Source organism: Girardinichthys multiradiatus, chromosome 2 (assembly GCF_021462225.1).
Source record: "Girardinichthys multiradiatus isolate DD_20200921_A chromosome 2, DD_fGirMul_XY1, whole genome shotgun sequence".
Taxonomy (NCBI): Eukaryota; Metazoa; Chordata; class Actinopteri; order Cyprinodontiformes; family Goodeidae; genus Girardinichthys; species Girardinichthys multiradiatus.
Genome location: NC_061795.1, coordinates 36,190,453 through 36,210,371, shown reverse-complemented (window position 1 = coordinate 36,210,371; position 19,919 = coordinate 36,190,453). Strand labels below are relative to the sequence as shown.

At 38.2% G+C, this 19,919-nt stretch overlaps 1 protein-coding gene across 6 annotated transcripts in view; it reads right to left on the bottom strand.

The window, feature by feature from the left end:
* ldlrad3 (low density lipoprotein receptor class A domain containing 3) overlaps positions 1 to 19,919 on the bottom strand; it is a 181,561-nt gene that overhangs the window by 72,994 nt on the left and 88,648 nt on the right. For all 6 annotated transcript variants that reach the window (XM_047349105.1, XM_047349096.1, XM_047349088.1 and 3 more), the window contains one exon: positions 6,271 to 6,417. In XM_047349105.1, the coding sequence (XP_047205061.1) occupies positions 6,271 to 6,358 (88 nt within the window). In that variant the 5' untranslated portion in view covers positions 6,359 to 6,417. The remainder of the gene's footprint in view (positions 1 to 6,270; positions 6,418 to 19,919) is intronic.

The window sequence follows — 19,919 nt, the reverse complement described above, 5'->3', positions numbered from 1 at the left end:
GACAAAGTTTACTTTTGAGGCAAACCAACTGTTCATGATAAAAATGTACAAAATCCTCCAGAGTGTCATATGAGGTTCATGCATGGGTGGATCTATCTTGCAAAACCCTGAACAGCTTATTGGGCTCATGTACCCCAGAATGTGAAAGATTCTAAGCTTATTCATATAATTTAAAAACTGTTTTCAAACCTAATACATATCCTGATGGAATTACCACTGTTGTTATTTGCACCTGCTCCATATTAGAGGTTTGGTTTTTAAAACCAACATTTTTTTAATGAGATAATGAGATATCATCACATTTGACCTTTACTTGAAGCACCATCGTATTCCTTGGATCAAAGACAGCCACATCAGCACAATCTGTTGCCTAATAATGGGCTTAAAGAGGATCAACTACAGCTGTCTTCTGGTGCATTTGCTAGTGGTAAAATTAGACACTGATCTGGGGAAAACTTAGTCTAAGAATTGTGTTCATGCACAAAAACCACTTTTTTATCATGTCACAGACACTGAGACATATATAGGCTATCAAATCAACATCTATTAATGACCCCAAAATGTAATTGCAAGAAGAATAAGCAATAGAAACATTCACAAATTTACAGAATATGATGAAGAGTTGTTTTTTTTATACTCCCATACCAAGAAAAGTAAGGACATTTCAGTTTGGTTAGTTATTTCTTTGTTATAAAAATGCTTCTTAGCAATAAATTGTATACCTTTGCAAAGCCTGTTTATTTTGAATAAATGGTGCCATATTTGTGGGGAAATTTGATTTGTGGGTAAGTGGCTTGCGCCCATGAAAAACAGATCAAATCCTCTGCCACTGCCAAACAGCTTTTGGTGTAGGCAGTGTGACTGTGTGGGGCAGTATCTCCCTCACTGGAAAAACAAGGCTTGTCATTATTAATGGCAATCTCAATACAGTCAGGTTTTAGATAAATTTCCACAACCAGTGGCTACCCTATATCACAACTTAAGGAACAATAACTCTATCCTCCAAGATTTTGGTGCTTCTTAGAGAGCAGGATTTTTCACAGACATGGGAGTGGAGTAGATGGAATGGCCTGCCTGCAGTCCTGACCTCAACTCCAGTGAACGCTTGTGGGATCAACTTGGGTGTGTTATTCCTTCCAAAGTGACCAACACAGCCACACTGGCTGGCTAGCATGCAAATACTTGTTGAAGAATGGAATGCAATCTCACAGCAGTGTGTGAACAAGGTGATGACCAGCATGGTAAAGCCCAAAAAGCTAATAAAGAAGGATGGCTCTGTTCTGGGGACTCCACTGGAACATTATGAAGAACCCTGAGCATCCTCTTCATAAGACTGTTGTACAACAACACAGAGCATCTTCAGCCAGAGGCTTCTTCAGATCTGCTGTAAGTCAATCAATCGGAGTTCTTCTGACTGATTGACTTTTGCTGACCTTTAGTTTTTTTCTGTTTATTTGCTTGCTTTTAATTGAAAATGTCTTATAATCATTGTTAAGCACCAATCCATATGGCTGTGGCAAAACCTCTGACCCATTCATGAGAACATATTTCTGAATAATTTGTCAACAATTAAACACATGGAAGTGGTTCAAGAAAGAGTGGAATGGATAATTTTCAGTCAAGTTGCTATAAAAGCCCTAGGGCCTGGTTGATGATATTTTCTGCCAGGTCCTGCAGAATGGCTGAATCCCCATGCCACTACAGCTATAATGGTAGTAAGGCAGACAAACCTATGATGAGAACAATTGGTCTAGTTAGCCTTACTATAACTGTACTTGAAGTACAGCCTATGCCACGAACAACATTCCAATCAAAATCATAGGGAAGGAGTGAGAAGTAAATGATCAATAAGCCTTTGCATTTAGAAAAAGACTATTATTCAGGTAAGTGATTTTTGTTCTATGTACCACATTAGATTTGTATGTGCCCCAAAACTCTTATGTTTTTGCCTGTCATGTAACTGATAAAAAAATACAAGGAAAATGTGGCACTTATGAGTGGTAAACAGACAGAAAACAATGAAATGGAACAAATTAAGTTAAGTTCTAAAGACAATCACTGTTTGCCAGGTCTGATGCCAGTAGCCGTCAGAGTTTTAGTATCATCAGAGTCAAACTCTGGCTAAAACAAGTAAGGCTGAACCTCTTGGATCTGACACCCTTGCTTTATCTAATCCTCATTATATTTTTAGGCATTTGAGTAGTATTTCTTGGGGTAAAGGTCGATACATGTTACATTAGAAACTGATAAAACTTCCTTATACAACACAGAGTTTACTAAAGCAAGCTGATAACTGGAAACCTTTCTGCTTAATGCTTAACCACACTGATTACTGTTGATTCTTGTTTTGTCTTATGATGTCGAACCTAAGTAAAGATGATGCAAAACTGAATTTAATTTTAAGCTTACTTTTCACAAACTTGATACTTGAATGAATTCCTGCAGTGTAAATCTTTAATTCATTACCCAGTGGTATTTTTATAACGTTGTACAGTTATTTGTGAACAGAGATACACCACTGGCTAGTACCTATAAGACACACTTTGATTAATGGTTACATAATGGCAAACAAAATATGCTACGTCAACAAACTGTCATTTGTGAAAGAAAAACCTGCCATCTGTTTCTATTAAATAAATATTGAAGCAGGAGTTTCTGTGTGTGTTTTTTCTTAGCAGTGGACGACTAATTGTGATTCTGCTTGCAGAGAATCCAGTGCTGAAGCCTTAAAGTTTCTAGGCATTGTGTTTTCCTTAGATAATATTCTCCCTGACAGAACTACTGCTAAAGCTACCATAATAAGTCCTTCCTACAACCTCTCTCCTTCCTTTACTTTCCACTTTCCTATTCTTCCATTTATATGTCTGTGTGTGTCAGCAGAGACCCTGCTGGAGCCCGAGCATTTTCGTGGAGCAGTCGCCTGACAACTAGCCATTTATTTAAGGATAATAGGGCCTACTTACGCCAGAAGAGATAATGCAGTTGTCTACAACAAGTGCAAATAGTCCCCTGACAGCAAAGGCAGGCCAAGTGTGATGCCTGGAGATCTTTTGACATAGATGGCTCTCAAACTATCAGCAAAAAAATCTGGCCTGCTTGTGGGTTTAACAAAAATATATTTAATCTGCTTAATAAATAGTAAAAAATCTTGTTTTGGGAATGTTTTTTTGCAAATATGGGAATTGTTAGAAATGTTGGGACTCAGCCATGAGTTACAACATTAAAGGCCAGTAATAACTTTTCTGAACCTTTCAAAGTAAATTGCATTAGCCTACTTCCAGCACAGCCAGGAACAGGAACAAGAGGTGTAATAGCGGACTTCCCGTGACATCACTGTTTGAATTAAAACCCCGCGTTCCAACAAACAGACCTCTTCCGCGCAGGTCCCCAGCGGAACTGGAAGGAGAGACACAGTGCGTTAATGTCTCTTTGGTGGCAAACAGACATAACTCTTCAAACGGGATCCAAGAGTGTAATACGATCACGCGATCATATGCACTAAATTAAGTAGTAATGAATTGCTGTTTGTGTATCCAATATATTTATTTATGTATGCGGTAATTAAGGTGCAAGCGTGGCTTGGCTTTTCTTTCTGAGGTCTATAGAAGCAAACTGTGTTCCAGAGAGGTCCCAGCAGAGACCCTGTATCTACAATGCCGAGTGGAGCGGTTTTCCCTGTCTGAAGGAAGGACAAAGGTACCTCAACACAGCACGCCACTCTGCATGCAGTTCGACCCGGGTGGGCAAAACTAGCCACCCACCCCACAGCTACGGAAGTTAGCTGCAAGTTAACCCTTTGTTCACCGTGGATGCTTTCCTCAACTTCATCGCCCTGGAAAACTTCTCCTCAGCACGGTTCACGTAAGAGGTAGTGTGGTTTTTAAACACACGCGCCGTCCACGCTTATGCATTTCAACCCTTCAATTAGAGGTATTTTAAAGGTATGTGCTTGATTCTTATGACAAGCTATACGTTTTTTTTTTGTTAGCTCTATTCGCTAACGGCTAAGAACATGTGCTCGTCCACTTTATGAGTCAGCTACAGATCAGTTACCAAGAAAGGTTGTTAGTTTCCAATCTTGGAAATAATATTTCCCTGAATATTATTTTACTAACATGATAGCTGATTAAACACCATTAAATCCATGAGTATATGATAACTAAGCACTAACAGGTTATGGCAATGTCAACACTTTTCAGTGTAGATGTTGCAGTCAGAGAAAACATTTAACAAGCTAATTAAAATTAAATTGCATTTTCTGTGGACGAAACTTGGGCATTCATTTAGAATGCTACTTAAAAAGAGAGCAATACTTTCACCGATGACTTTTTTTTAATAAAAGTCATCGGATGTTATGTCTCAAATCTTTGCCTACAATTACTGAGTGAATCAAACATAAGATGCGTTTATTTTGAAGAACCAAAATTGTGTATGTAATGATGTTGGCCAAGCAGTGAGAAAAAAATAACTTGTCATTACTGTGCTAAAAAAACATGAGATGATTGTTATGAACCACTAATATCCCAGGGTCTGCCAACTTATTGACTACTAAAACAAACTTTCCTATTAAACAGGAAAGTATGCACATCTCTATCAGATCAGCAGTCTGTGGCTAACCTGCTGTAAAATTCTTGTTTGATGTTAGCAATAAATAAAAATGAAAAGACAAACTTGAAGGCTACAGTTAACGCCTTTTACTGGCACGTGCTGTTGACAAAGATTACAAAGAACCCATGCACACAGTGCATAGTGTTTATAATTAATCTCTCCTTTTTTACCAGTCACTAGTAAACACTACAGTTACTAAGAGGGTACAAATGTATTCATTCAGTCAAATGATCTACACTTAGTGGGTCACTTTCACCTCTGATTACATGAGATAAAGATCCCAAGTCCCAGACCTCAGGTCAGAGTTAAGTCTCAAGTCTTTAGAACATGAGTCTAAGTCAAGCATGAAATCCTTTTTGCAACTAAGTTGTTTTTGCAACTAAATGCAAATTGAGTCTAAGTTATGGTCAAGTCACCATCACTGTCTTAAGAGTTAAGGAAAGTGGGCTAAAATGTCATTGGAATACACACAGAGACTGGTGTTTACATTAAAAACATGTACTGCTAACTAAGATCTTAAAAAAAATTTAAGCACCTACTTCAAAATTGTTTTGTCTTTGTTTTCAAAACTGTAAAACTCAGTTTAAAAATGACTGCTCTCTCACTCTCGCTGTGTCATTTTTGGCTTTAATATCAATAAATAATGACAACTCATGCCTGGATTGTGTCCTACCTACTAAGAGTATAGCTGTAAAAGAGAACCTAAAATCTGCAATCTGCAAAAATGTCACTCAAAACTTAAAAGATTGACATAATCTTGATGACACAAGCTTTGTAAGGCATGTGCATATTTCTTTCTACTGATATGCTACGGGACACTGTCAAGAGTTGTCTTGCTGTTCGCTAAACTGCCCAAAAGACACAACAGTGAAAGGACAGCTAGAGGCGGAAGGAAAAGAAAACAAAGAGATGTGACAGAGGAGAAGATAAGCCATTTGTGATTTTTTTCTTTCCCAAACAGATTTAGTCATGTCAGAACAACACAAAACTACTGTAGGAAATGGTTTAAATGTTTCTTTAAAAAAAGCTTCTACGAGGCAAATTACAAACCAAGATTATCAAATGAGAGAAATCAAGAAGCATTAAGACAGAGAAATGAATGAATAGGGTGATAGGGGGTTCAGTTCAGTGTAGAAACTCAAAGTCAATCATCATCAGCAATCCCATCTCTGTGTGGAGCTCTAACTGCGATGAGAGGGAGAAAAAGGAGAAGCAGCAGACCAGAGCCAAAGCCAACTAAATATAAGGATAAGAAATGAGCTACTATAGTAGCCTTATAGTAAAATTACGGATGTTTTCCTATTTCTACACACATAATTAATTGGTCTTCTCTTTGATGGTATTAGGTTTTGCCATGGTACTAAACTGGGGCCAAAGGGATGGAGGAGAGTGGAGTAGGAGGCCAGCAGTGGGGAAGGGCAATGTGAGCACTGAAGAGCGAAGTTAATTTATGTTGGCAGAGAATTAGGTTTTACTGGCCCTTATGGCTCTGTGGACAGGGAAGGAAGAGGAGCAAAGACTGTAACGCTTTGTTGCGAGAAGGGTTCAAGAGTTGAAAGAGCCCGACATGGCTCTAAATAGGCAATCTGGCTTCTGTGCTTTAAGGCACAGCTAGCGGGCTCCAAAACAGGTTTTGATAATGGGGTTTAAGCTTGAACTTACGACAGCTTCTCTCGTCGCTCCCGTCAGAGCAGTTGGGCACTCCGTCACACTGCCAGTGACCTGGGACACACATTCCATCTTCACACATGAAGTTCCCAGGAATGTTACACTCGGTGGTGAAGTTATTTCCTTGAAGCAGTTGGCTCTCTGATTTGAAAAAAAAGAAGAATATTATACAGTCACCTCACTCCATCAAGAAATCAATAACAGAGGCAACAGCAGCACAGTCAAAACACATAAGCATTAAGATCTCATTTCCTTAAAGGTATAAACACATCAAAAGTAGAGATTTTGTTTAAAACGCACAAGAAGGAAAAAAGGAAAATTACATGAGCACTTAAACTGAGAGGGTCTTTCTGTATTAACAATACTGCTGGCCAAACCATAGGTTTAAAGCAAGGTAATGTCCTAATAGAATCCTACTACCACAAAAGGTAGAACACAAACACCAGTGAGCACTCATATACATACAGAGCACATAATTTACACATTCAAGATATATGCACTGATTCCCATGCACACTAAGACCACAAATACACACTTTCGCACAAAGAATGCACACTGGATGAGGTTGGGCCCTATTTAGTTGAAGCAGAGCAGCTACGGCATAATAGTCTAGAATGTGAAACATGGCCTTTTGGCTGAGGGTTGACACTGTGTGGCGAGCCGTTTTGCTCGTAAACAAAGCTATGTGACAGTAATGAGGAGTTCAGGACAGAACGGAGAACACTTATGCTGCAGCGCCCAAACTAGGATCCATTGTTAGGCTACTTTCTTTAAATTGAGAACAAGATGTGGAAAGTGTGCCTGCTGTAAAAGGTTCTGCTCACTTATCCTTTTAATGGTGTTAAAGGTAACCAGAACAATGTTGGATATAGACTTTCTACAGCACCTGCAACTCAGTGTAAAGACAAGTTATAAAATAATGAAAAGAAAGGTATCATTTTTTTTCTCCACATTTGTTCATCTCCAAAACATAATCGGTAAATCCATAACTTAATGTGAAAAAAATCATTCTCATGATTTACTAATTACTACTTTAGAATTATATCTAATTGTAAATTAGGTTCAAATAAATGAATGATGGCAAAAATGCACTATATATAGTGCTGCGAAAATGTATGTGCCTTTAAACAGATCTCTTCTGTTTTTTCATTCAAAATTCTATATTAGAGAAAGATAACCAGAGTAAATACAAATTGCTGCTTTTAAATGACAATTTCAATTATTAAGGTAAAAAGCAACGCAAACCAACCTAACCCTCCCTTGCTAAATAAAAAACTAACTATGATTAACCAGATTGTTTTTGGTTCAGTTTCTCTCACCAGACCTAGAGATGACCTCGTAGAATCACGAAGTCACTTAAGTAAAACCTATCTGACAACATAAAGTGGGCTAAATGTTTTTATTTTTAAAGCTACAGATTTTGCCCTGATGAAATAGAGAAACAAAGTCACAAAGATCTATTATCCTGCAAAGGGTTATAAAGGCATTTCCTAGGCTTTGGGACTTCAGCACACCACAGTGAGAGTAATTAGCTCCAAACATAGAACAGTCATCAACCTTCCCAGGAGTGTCAAAAAAAGAACCAATAACAATATCTAATGCCCTGCAGGCCACACTTGCCTTAGGTAGAGTTGGTGTTCACGATTTGAGTAAAAACAAACAAAAAAAGACAATAAGGGTTTGTCATGGCGTAGTTAAAGTCTGGACTCAAATCCAATTGAGATTCGGGGGCATGACCTTAAACAGGCTGTTGATGCTCAAAAACCTTGCAGTGTAACCGAAATAATGTGTTCTGCAACTTAAAGTGGGACAAAAATTCTCCAAAGCGTATAAAAACTGATTGCCAGTCATTGAAAAATATTGAAAATGAATGAACTGATTTTATTTAAAACAAAAGCAACACTTGTTCTTACTTTTAACTGCTGTTAAAATATTATCTCAAAGACATAATACTGTTATCTATAGCAGTTATTAAATGCTATTTTATCAACAGACTTAAGCAAAAATAAAATAAAAACCTGCAAAATGAAATTGTTGGGCATGGATTTCTTGCAGGTACTACAGTTTTCTCTTACCGTCCACAAACACAAATTTTCTCTTTGCCCACAATCTCCACATGCTGCATTGGGAGGACATGCATGTGAACAATCACAGTGATATAGGTTGAATTACAAGACTGACCACACTCAGTTTATATACAGAGAAACACTGACATTTGAGATGTTATTAAGTTATTACAAGAGTTTTCAGTGACACTACAAATGACTGATTTTTGCTCAGTACAAACAGTTGCCCCCATAATACAGCAGAGTACCTGAGAGCAGAACAATCTTATTTTTACATCATTCCACCTCTGCTGTCTTGTTACCACTGCAGGTACAGGAAACCATCTACAGCTCCTCTCTCAAATGATACAACCTATCATATCATCTCTGGAGATGATGTAAAGTTCACTTTTGGCTTTTGCAATTCAGAAAAGGGATTGCATTAGAAAATGTAGGAAAAAAACAACAACTCTTTAATATGTAGTGTTCCAATTCCAATTATATTTCTCTTTACTCTTATTCAAAATTTCTAACATTGACAAAATAATATGTAATTACTGCTTTACCAAAATGCATCATTATGGGTGTTTTTGCTCAATGGAAGTTATACTCTGTTCTATATTGTTTTAGATAACCAAATTGCATCAGTCACAGGGGATGTTGCAGATTATTTCATGTAAACAGCACCTTACTTGTGACAGGGATGGATGGGAAAATGTTTTTATGTAGGCATACAGACTTCTTTTGGTTTATGAATAAGTTTATGGCTGACAATAAGATATTTCCCATTGCTGACACGCAAAGTGAAGAAAAAAACGAAAGTGACTTGAAAACATATTTTGGGTTTTGAATTTACTACAAACACAAAAGAGAAAAGAAAACTGCCACTTTTTCAGTCCCTTAGGATTTGAAAATATCCTTCAGTAAGCTGTTCAGATTTAAAGATTGCTTTGTCACAGACCCAGCTCAGAGTAGAAAAATCCATCTTTCCCATCTTTATCTTCACCAAGCTTAAACTTCCAATTGTGCATTCCCAGAATGTTAGATTCAAAACTGAAAACTCTTCTTATTTTTCGGTTTCCTATGAAGAAGAAATTGACATCAGGAGGTACACAGTTCACGTAAAATAAGTTAGGCTTAGCTAGCTTTCAAGAACACCCTTCAAAATGATGTCCTTTATTTTATTCCAGGTGTAAATTAAATAATGCAATTTAACATTTGAACCATTAATTTCAATGTGTAATACAATTACAAAAAGCAAAGAATAGTGAAGGCAGGCCCTTGTAGTCTTTAAAGAAACACACAGGAATGGACTATCGTCCTGCGGAAAATAATGTAACATCTCCTTTAAGTTTAGGGGAACAACACAGCAGCAAAAGTAAGCACCTCACCACTTTTTATTATTGTAGTAGCCTGTTGAGTGCTCTGTCAGGATGACACACATGATATGAATGTTTTGTAAGCACTTTAACACCACCCTGAGTGGCCAACACCTAGCCTGGACTGTGAGAATACCATGACTGCAAAATGTATATAGGCTAAATTGAAGGTCACCTTAAAGATATGCAAATTTAAGTATTTACTCAAAACGAAAGACTACACATTTATACAAACTTTGCCCAAAACAGCCACGAAAAATAACTGATTAAAACCAGATTATTTGGAAAAGCTTTCTGCCTTTTTTGTGAAATTATTTACACATGAATACAACCTAACAGTAAACATTTAGCAATTTTTCAAATATTAACTTTTTAATCCTTCTTGTTTTTGTTATTCTTTGTAATTCTTTGCTCAGCTCCACCAGAATAAAGATTTACCAAACATTTACACAAACATGCAGAGTATGTAAACAGCCGACCCTCCACTTTTTTGCACCTTCCACTAAAGGGTGAAAGGTCGGCAGTTATACACATTGGCTGACTATTTTGCCGTGGGTGTGGCCAGTGCTGTTACAATTATTAGGGTCACTTCAATGTTGCTGCTTAGGATAGTGTTAGAAACTAATTTTCAGTGGGTGTTCACTGATTTATACACTGTGCAGCCACCAGTTCACAATTATATTAACATCTGTCTCCTGGCATCTTGGTCTTGCTGCATTTTAAATCAATAATTCATTTTGTGTGTATATTGATGTTATTGTGTGCAATAAATTAATTCAAAGAGCAAAAACCTTAACAGCAGTTCTGGAGCTAATAGAGCTGCCTCTTTTAAGTGAGGTGAAGTTTAAATCACTTCTAGCTTGCAATGTGAGAATACTACAACTGGCTAACCGTTATTTGCTAATGACGCTATAATTAGTATCTCAATCAATCAATCTCAATCATTTATTTATATAGCCCTTTCCACCTGTACAATTTTGGTGACCAAAGTGCTTAAAATCCATATATAAAAACACAGAGAAATGAAAGAAAAAATACAAAAGCAGGTTAAAAACAAGGTAGAACAAGGTAGAAGGGACAAGGCCGCTCAAGCTTTAAAGACAAATAATAATGTTTACAGTCCAGTTTGTGAGTTAAAAGGTGAACAAGTTTGACGCGACTAAGAGATGACTGAGGGACACCGAAAGTGTTGCAATACTCGATTCTGGAACTGATAAAAGTCTCTTCTCCAGGTCACAACAGTTCAAAAAAGGCTCGACCTTGCTTAGAAGGCGTAGATGATAAAAGCCAGGACGAACTAAAAAGGCGATTTAAAAACAAAATGTTCTAGCTTTGCCACTGTTCAATTGCAGAGACACAGTCAAAGAGAGAATGTTGTGGATTACGGCATTCTGACCTTAACAGTAAATAAATGAGCAAAAAATCTGCATAGCAATGAAATTTGATATTGTGTTGGATGATAATTGATCCAAGTGGCTACATGTAGTGCAATCTCCATCATAGCTGCCTATTGGTGCTTCACTAATGGGCTTTTTCAAGTTCTTTGGAATCTGGACTGAGGTTGTGCACCTCAAAATCTAAAACATATAGAGTGGTCAAACCTGAACATGATAATTCTACACTGCACAGAAATTCTTAAAAAATGTTTGACATTTATGAAAACACAATGGAGAAACTCTATGGACTAGTCAAAAATTGATGGATTTTTTCGACAATGATTACAGACTCTTCAAAAATGTTTGTTGTCCCAAAATATAGTTAAATCATTGTCAACCTCTTATCATATATCGTCTCATCTCCTAAGGGAGATATATTATGACAAAATAATGCCTATCAGCTTTTAAGTCATACAAATTTGATAGTTATTTAAAACATAAAGCTGAAAAACACTAAACAGTATATTGAGTTCACTGTGTCAAAGACAGCTTAGACAAAGCTAAAACGTGCACAGCATGACAAATTACCTGCTTCCTTCTTCATTTCTTTGTGTATATTCATGATGATGCTGCTAGAGCCTATGCACATTTTATACTTTAAATCAATACTAGGTTTCATGAGAATACCTATGTTAACACGCTTACACGAAAGTACGTTTGATTAAAGCCTCTTAGTGTTGACAGAACTGGAAGAAAAACCATGCTAGAAATGTTCACTCAGAGGAATGCAGAACAAATGTAGGCGAGAACCATGTGAAATAACTTCAAAGGGCTGCTACAGGGAGGCAGCGGGTTAATTGGGAAGTTACTTTGAGAGCATGTCAGAATGGCAAGGGGACTGTGTGGCCAAAAAGTGCAGAGGAGAAAGAAGGTCTGACAGACAGCTCCTCTGTTCCAATGTGTCTTTGATAATGCCAACAGGAAACCTTTTGTAGGCAGGTTGGGAGGCCTGTTTTCTGGTGAACTGTGTGCATCTTATTCCAAACCTTGCGTTGCTGAACAGATACAGTAACATGTCTGAATGCTTCTGTTGTTTACCGCTGAGGTAACAAAACAATTCTACCTCATCATGAAAGTAAGTGTACCGAGCTCATTACAGATGACTCCAAAACAGAAATACCGTTGTTTGTGGGCACTGCAACACTCACATCTGGACAGTTATAATCTTCATGGCTGTAGCAAGCCTATATACAGGTCCTTCTCAAAATATTAGCATGTTGTGATAAAGTTCATTATTTTCCATAATGTAATTTTGAAAATTTAACATTCATATATTTTAGATTCATTGCACACTAACTGAAATATTTCAGGTCTTTTATTGTCTTAATATGGATGATTTTGGCATACAGCTCATGAAAACCCAAAATTCCTATCTCACAAAAGTAGCATATTTCATCCGACCAATAAAAGAAAAGTGTTTTTAATACAAAAAACGTCAATCTTCAAATAATCATGTACAGTTATGCACTCAATACTTGGTCGGGAATCCTTTTGCAGAAATGACTGCTTCAATGCAGCGTGGCATGGAGGCAATCAGCCTGTGGCGCTGCTGAGGTCTTATGGAGGCCCAGGATGCTTCGATAGCGGCCTTTAGCTCATCCAGAGTGTTGGGTCTAGAGTCTCTCAACGTTCTCTTCACAATATCCCACTGATTCTCTATGGGGTTCGGGCCAGGAGAGTTGGCAGGCCAATTGAGCACAGTGATACCATGGTCAGTAAACCATTTACCAGTGGTTTTGGCACTGTGAGCAGGTGCCAGGTCGTGCTGAAAAATGAAATCTTCATCTCCATAAAGCTTTTCAGCAGATGGAGCATGAAGTGCTCCAAAATCTCCTGATAGCTAGCTGCATTGACCCTGCCCTTGATAAAACACAGTGGACCAACACCAGCAGCTGACACGGCACCCCAGACCATCACTGACTGTGGGTACTTGACACTGGACTTCTGGCATTTTGGCATTTCCTTCTCCCCAGTCTTCCTCCAGACTCTGGCACCTTGATTTCCGAATGACATGCAGAATTTGCTTTCATCCGAAAAAAGTACTTTGGACCACTGAGCAACAGTCCAGTGCTGCTTCTCTGTAGCCCAGGTCAGGCGCTTCTGCCGCTGTTTCTGGTTCAAAAGTGGCTTGATCTGGGGAATGCAGCACCTGTAGCCCATTTCCTGCACACGCCTGTGCACGGTGCTCTGGATGTTTCTACTCCAGACTCAGTCCACTGCTTCCTCAGGTCCCCCAAGGTCTGGAATCGGCCCTTCTCCACAATCTTCCTCAGGGTTCGGTCACCTCTTCTCGTTGTGCAGCGTTTTCTGCCACACTTTTTCCTTCCCACAGACTTCCCACTGAGGTGCCTTGATACAGCACTCTGGGAACAGCCTATTTGTTCAGAAATTTCTTTCTGTGTCTTACCCTCTTGCTTGAGGGTGTCAATAGTGGCCTTCTGGACAGCAGTCAGGTTGGCAGTCTTACCCATGATTGGGGTTTTGAGTGATGAACCAGGCTGGGAGTTTTAAAGGCCTCAGGAATCTTTTGCAGGTGTTTAGAGTTAACTCGTTGATTCAGATGATTAGGTTCATAGCTCGTTTAGAGACTCTTTTAATGATATGCTAATTTTGTGAGATAGGAATTTTGGGTTTTCATGAGCTGTATGCCAAAATCATCCGTATTAAGACAATAAAAGACCTGAAATATTTCAGTTAGTGTGCCATGAATCTAAAATATATGAATGTTAAATTTTCATCATTACATTATGGAAAATAATGAACTTTATCACAATATGCTAATATTTTGAGAAGGACCTGTACTTTAACTATCATGTTGTGGATAGCTAGAAGCATTGTGCACAGCAGCACGACTCTGCTGTGCAAATCTTTAGTCACACAGTGGGTGTGTGTAAGGAAAAAAGAGAAGGAGATAAGGCACGGATGGTGCTGGACAGCTGTGTATCTTGCTGAAGGAAGTGTAGACCAATTACTCAGAGTAAATATTGACTATACTATCTTAGCCTCTCTGCACAGTCACCCCCTTTCTATCTCTTCTAACCCTGCGTCCACTCAGGTTCCATTTAGACTGTTAAATCATAGATGTCAGGGACACAGACTGGATACTTTTTAATTAGCATTTAAATTTCTACTTGTTTTAAATAAAGCCTGAGTGAATCACTAAGAGGAAATTTCTTCCATTCCAATTTTTCAACTCAGCTCTTGTTGCTAGTAATCTTTCAGAGCGCACATTAATTCTAATTTAAAAGTAACAAGAGCTTCCAGCATAAACTCAGACCTAATTTCCCAGCGTTTTTGAATAAAACTTCAACTGATTATTAAATTACCTCCTATGTATTTACTGAAATTTCTGCAGGTAAGGCAGAACCTCGCATTCGTACACACTGGGTGACAAATGGTATGCAATATCAGGGCCACTGCTGCGTTCTGTAAAAATTTAATTAGTTCCCCCAGAATAACATTCTTCAGACCTACCAGTTCAAAACTAGTTTAGTGCATGATTATTGCTACACTAATTTCATTAGGAAACATAACTCTTTTTGCACCATCTGTGTATGCTGCCTCAGTGCTGTGTTTCTAAGGTATTGAGGAAAAAGACAATCTAAAAGTCAGAGATGCTCTGATCAGACATTTCCTGGATGATACCAATAAAAAAAAAACTATCAAGAGTTAAACATATTGGATTAAACGGCTACTTAAGTACTAACTGTTTGATCATACCATCTAATTTAATTTGTATCAAAAAATTGTGTAATTGGACTGACAAAAATATTAAGTTTTGTGAAAATTTTAGTAATTCAGGTGAACAAAATAACTAAATAAATAAATAGCTTAATTACAAAATAACAGACTCAGGCAAAAGAAAAACTAATTATCAAAAATATTATTTTTTTCAATATAAATCTTTTGAAACTAGGTAATGTCTATGTGTAAGAACAGTGCAAAGTACTCCCTTTGATTATGGATACTGTTTAGCGTAAATTCACATGACCTGCATCAGCATCAGCAGGTCCAGCAGAGGAACTAACATTAGAACAAAGAAGATTTTGTCATGCAAAAAGTCCCGGTTTAACATAAACTGTGTAGGTGTGTGTTTGGTGCACTTTTTGGTTACAACAGGCCTGTTCTTTAATCACTGAAATTATTATAGGGGTGTATAGTAGCCAGAAATTGTAATTGTCAAATAAGAGTAGCTTTACTTCAAAATTATATTAAATAATACTAAATAATATTAAGTATAAAAAGTATGATGCAGAAAAACTACTCCCAGTAGTAGATGTTTTTTCAAATGCTACTTAAGTAAAATGTAATTGAGTAAATGTAACTAGTTACTACCAACCCCTAAGAGAAGCTACAGTGAGAAGCTTAAGAACAGCCTTTCTACTGGTGACACTTCAGCTGTATGGACCGGTCTGAGAAACCTGACTGCCTACAAGAGCCCCTCCACCCATCCTGAACAGAGTCGTCTCCTGGCCAACCGTCTGAATGGCTTCTACTGCAGACATGACAAGAAGCCATTCACACCTCAAATCATCCCCTCTACATCCCATTCAGGAACAAATTCCTCCCATAAAGCAACCAACCCCCCCACCATCAGATCCTCTGCCTGCACTAAAGATCTCCGAGGAAGAGGTAAACACGCTCTTTCAGCACATGAAAACAAAGAAAGCTGGAGGACCTGATAACGTCTCCCCATCATGCCTGAAAGCCTGCGCACATCAACTCGCTCCGATCTTCACAAGGATCTTCAACAAGTCACTGGAGAAATGTGAGGTCTCCTCTTGCCTCAAACGATCCACCATCATCCTGGTTCCCAAGGAACCCACCATCGTAGTATTAAATGACTACAGGCATGTAGCCCTGACGTCTGTGGTCATGAAATCCTTTGAGCGGCTGGTGTTGAAGCACCTGAAAGACATCACAGGCCCCCTGCTGGACCCCCTGCAATTTGCTTACCGAGCAAACAGGTCGGCAGATGATGCTGTTAACTTAGGTCTACACTTCATCCTGCAACACCTTGACCACCCAGGGACGTACGCCAGGATCCTGTTTGTAGACTTCAGCTCGGCCTTCAACACCATCATACCAGACATCCTCCACCAGAAGCTCACACAGCTCAACGTCCCAGCTTCCACCTGTCAGTGGATCAACAGCTTCCTGACAGACCGACAGCAGCAGGTGAGACTGGGGAGCATCTTCTCCCGATCCAGATCAATAAGTACTGGTGCACCCCAGGGGTGTGTTCTATCCCCACTACTCTTCTCTCTGTACACAAATGACTGCACCTCATCGGACTCGTCCGTGAATCTCCTTAAGTTTGCAGATGACACCACTATCATTGATCCAGGACGGTGATGAGTCTGCATACAGACAGCAGGTGGATCGGGTGGTACACTGGTGCGGTCAGAACTACCTTGAACTGAACCCACTCAAGACTGTGGAAATGGTGGTGGACTTTCAGAGAACACCACCCCCATACACCCCCCTCACCATCCTCAACAACACTGTATCGGCCGTGGACCACTTCAGGTTCTTAGGAACCACCATCTCTGAGGACCTGAGATGGTCTTCACACATAGACACTGTTCGAAAGAAGGCCCAGCAGAGACTGTACTTCCTGAGGCAACTCAAGAAGTTCAACCTTCCACAGGAGCTGTTGGTCATCTTCTACACTGCCATCATTCAGTCTGTCCTGTCTTCATCCATCTCAGTGTGGTTTGGCTCATCCACAAAACAGGACAGGTCCAGACTGCAACGAATAATCAGGACTGCAGAGAGAATAATCAGAGCTGACCTTCCCTCCATCCAGGACTTATACAGGTCTAGGGTCAAGAAAAGAGCTGCCAAAATCTCTGCAGACCCCACACACCCTGCACATAAACTGTTTAGAGGTTTACCTTCAGGCCGCCGCTACAGAGCACTGTTTACTAAAACCAGCCGCCACATAGACAGTTTCTTCCCCCAGGCTGTTTCTCTGATGAACATTCAATAGAGTACAGAACAACAGCATACAGATGTTGCAAAGGCACCTTTTTTTATTAGATATGTGTATATTGTACATTGTTAATTGTAAATTTGTATATTCTGTAATGCAAAAACAGAACAAAAGAGCAAAGTGTACCGGATGCAAATTCCTTGTTTGTATGTACGAACTTGGCAATAAAGCTGTTTCTGATTCTGGTAGAAAACTAGAATTGAATTTTTTTTTTTTTAAGAAACAAAAATGCAGTCTCTTGTGCATCTATCTTTCCATGTATGCTGGTGTATTAAAAAATACAATATGAGGCCTAAACGTCCTGAAATAAAGCAGATTTTGCAGAACATCCTTTTTGTGTTGCTTTTGATTTTCTTTGTCTATTTGGATCAAGGGTGTGCAATTCACAGTGTTCAGGAACATCAAAGCAGGGTACATCACCTTTGCTGTTATGTGACTGTCTCCTTATATTTTTATTTCATATGCGTGTATTAACTGAGCATCTATGAACGACAGCTGAATGTTCTATGAGTGCCCCCAAGTGGTAGATAGTTATTAAGCCAAAATTATCAGAAAGTAGGTCCTGCCTTCAGTTACATTTTCTCTATTTGCATGAGACCAAAAATGTATAACAAGATCTGCATGTTTTTTTTTTAATTATTTGAAACAGAGAACCAAATATTTTCCCTTCTTATAATAATAATACATTTTATTTGAAGGTGCCTTTCATGGCACACAAGGTCAACCAACAAAAGTAAAAAGCAATAAAAGTTACAAAAATAAAAAAATCTGAGAACAAAATATTAGGACCATGGTGCTTAATCATGGTAAACATCCTTGTTCTGGATTTGAAAAGAGAGCGAGTGGCAGTGTTTCTGATGTCAGGAGGGAGGGCATTACACTAAATAAAATAAAATAAAGCGGTAGAAAATGACTGACTGACTGACTGACTGACTAAAATAACCTATTGATTACTAACTATAACAATTCTAAATAGTATTTACCATAATACAAAATATTATACCTGAGTGCTGTTTGTTTCTTTCTAGAGTAACACAAGTATAACAAGCTATTAGTTGCCTGATTATAAACAGGTGGGGGAGTTTGACTCCAGTAAACTGCTTAACAGACATGTTGCTCGTAGCTTTTAAACTGTTGCTTTTAAAATTAGTCAATCCAGCACTTTCTATTGCATCTTCAAACCATAGATGTAATATGACTGACATTTCAGTGGTGTTTAGCTGGTGTTAGGTTGGTATACCTTGATGGTTAGTAATAAGCCAGTGCACAAAAACCTCAAAAATGCTTAAATTGTATTATTTACCTACTTTTTTCTCAAAGGGAACATGTTTTGAGAGAAAATGTTTAGAGGGAAACAGCCTCATTTACACCATTTTTTTGTAATTTGGACTCAGTTCCCAGTCTAATACTATGAATGAAGGCTAATGAACTGGTTGCACTCTGCAACTAGATCACTGGATGTTTTAAGCAAAATGCAAATACTGATGAAGTAAAAAGAAAAAAGAAAAACCCTAACATTATTAAGTTGAATGAATGATTTTAGAAATATCTATCCAATTAAATTATAAAACATGGAATTTACAGTAAGGGAAAGTGTTTTAAGAATATTTTGAAAAGAGAAAAAAAAGCAAACATATACACGGTAAGCTTCTTCACAGTTACACTTTGCACATAATGCTTCTGGAAATGGCTGCCTGGAGACCTCGGTGCACTTTAAGAAATTCTCAGAATAAGTAAAACACGACCAGCCACCCACACATCTTGTCCCACTGTATTCCAAATCCTATGAAAATTTTCACGCCATATGTCAGTTGGTTGCAGGACAGACAATTTGGTATTACAATTATGCTGTAACGTTTCACAGCAGCTACTGAAGATGTGGCAAACTTTAAAGCAGGCAGATGGCCTAACATCTCCTTAAAATACCACTTAAGACTTTTTTAAACTCAACATAGCAACAAAGCAAAAAACTTTACTGTGAGAGGAAAATATATCTGTTGTAATAGGGCATACTTAGAGATGAATAGTTAGAGATACTGGCCACCTTTATCGGCTCTGACCAGCAGCCAGCCAGTTAGGAACTCAAAAATATGATCTTTTTTCCAATTAGCAAGAGCACTAAGCCTACGCCCTCCCTGGTATGATCCCCTAGGTGACTGGATTTTGGATTTGGAGTTTATGTTTTCATAATTTTTTTATTCTTTAGTTATGTTCCTTAGTTCTTTCCATACTCAGTTAATTTCCCGTGTTGGAAATTTCATTGCGAAGTTAAGGATGTACTTTCTCTAGAGAAAACACACAGAAACTCCCAATTCAGTAATGACAGACATTTTAACAACTAATATTAAATGCTAAAGAAAGTGTAAAATGTAATCATTTTCCATTAGTTTTAAAATAATAACAAAACCTTGCTTTTAGTCACTCTGACATTGCCTTGGCTCTTAATATAAAAAGGCGATGACTGCCTAGGGCAGGAAGGTTGGAAAAAAATATTTTAAATGCTGTTCCTATTTATTCTTATATATAAAAATCTCATCTGACTTAAATCAATATCAGCTCAAAAACTAGAGATAGGAAATTGACCATAAAATTGTGATCAGTGCATCTCTACTGAGATACACAACTAATCTGATTATGGAGTTGGATTACCTGTATGCTACCTGTATGACCCCCTCTCTATTCCTATAGTTATGGTCAATCTGACAGAGATCGGTATCCCAATCATTGTGGTTTTTAGTATAACAATGGCCATCAGTGGGCTCTAGATGGACAAACTGTCTACTTTTAA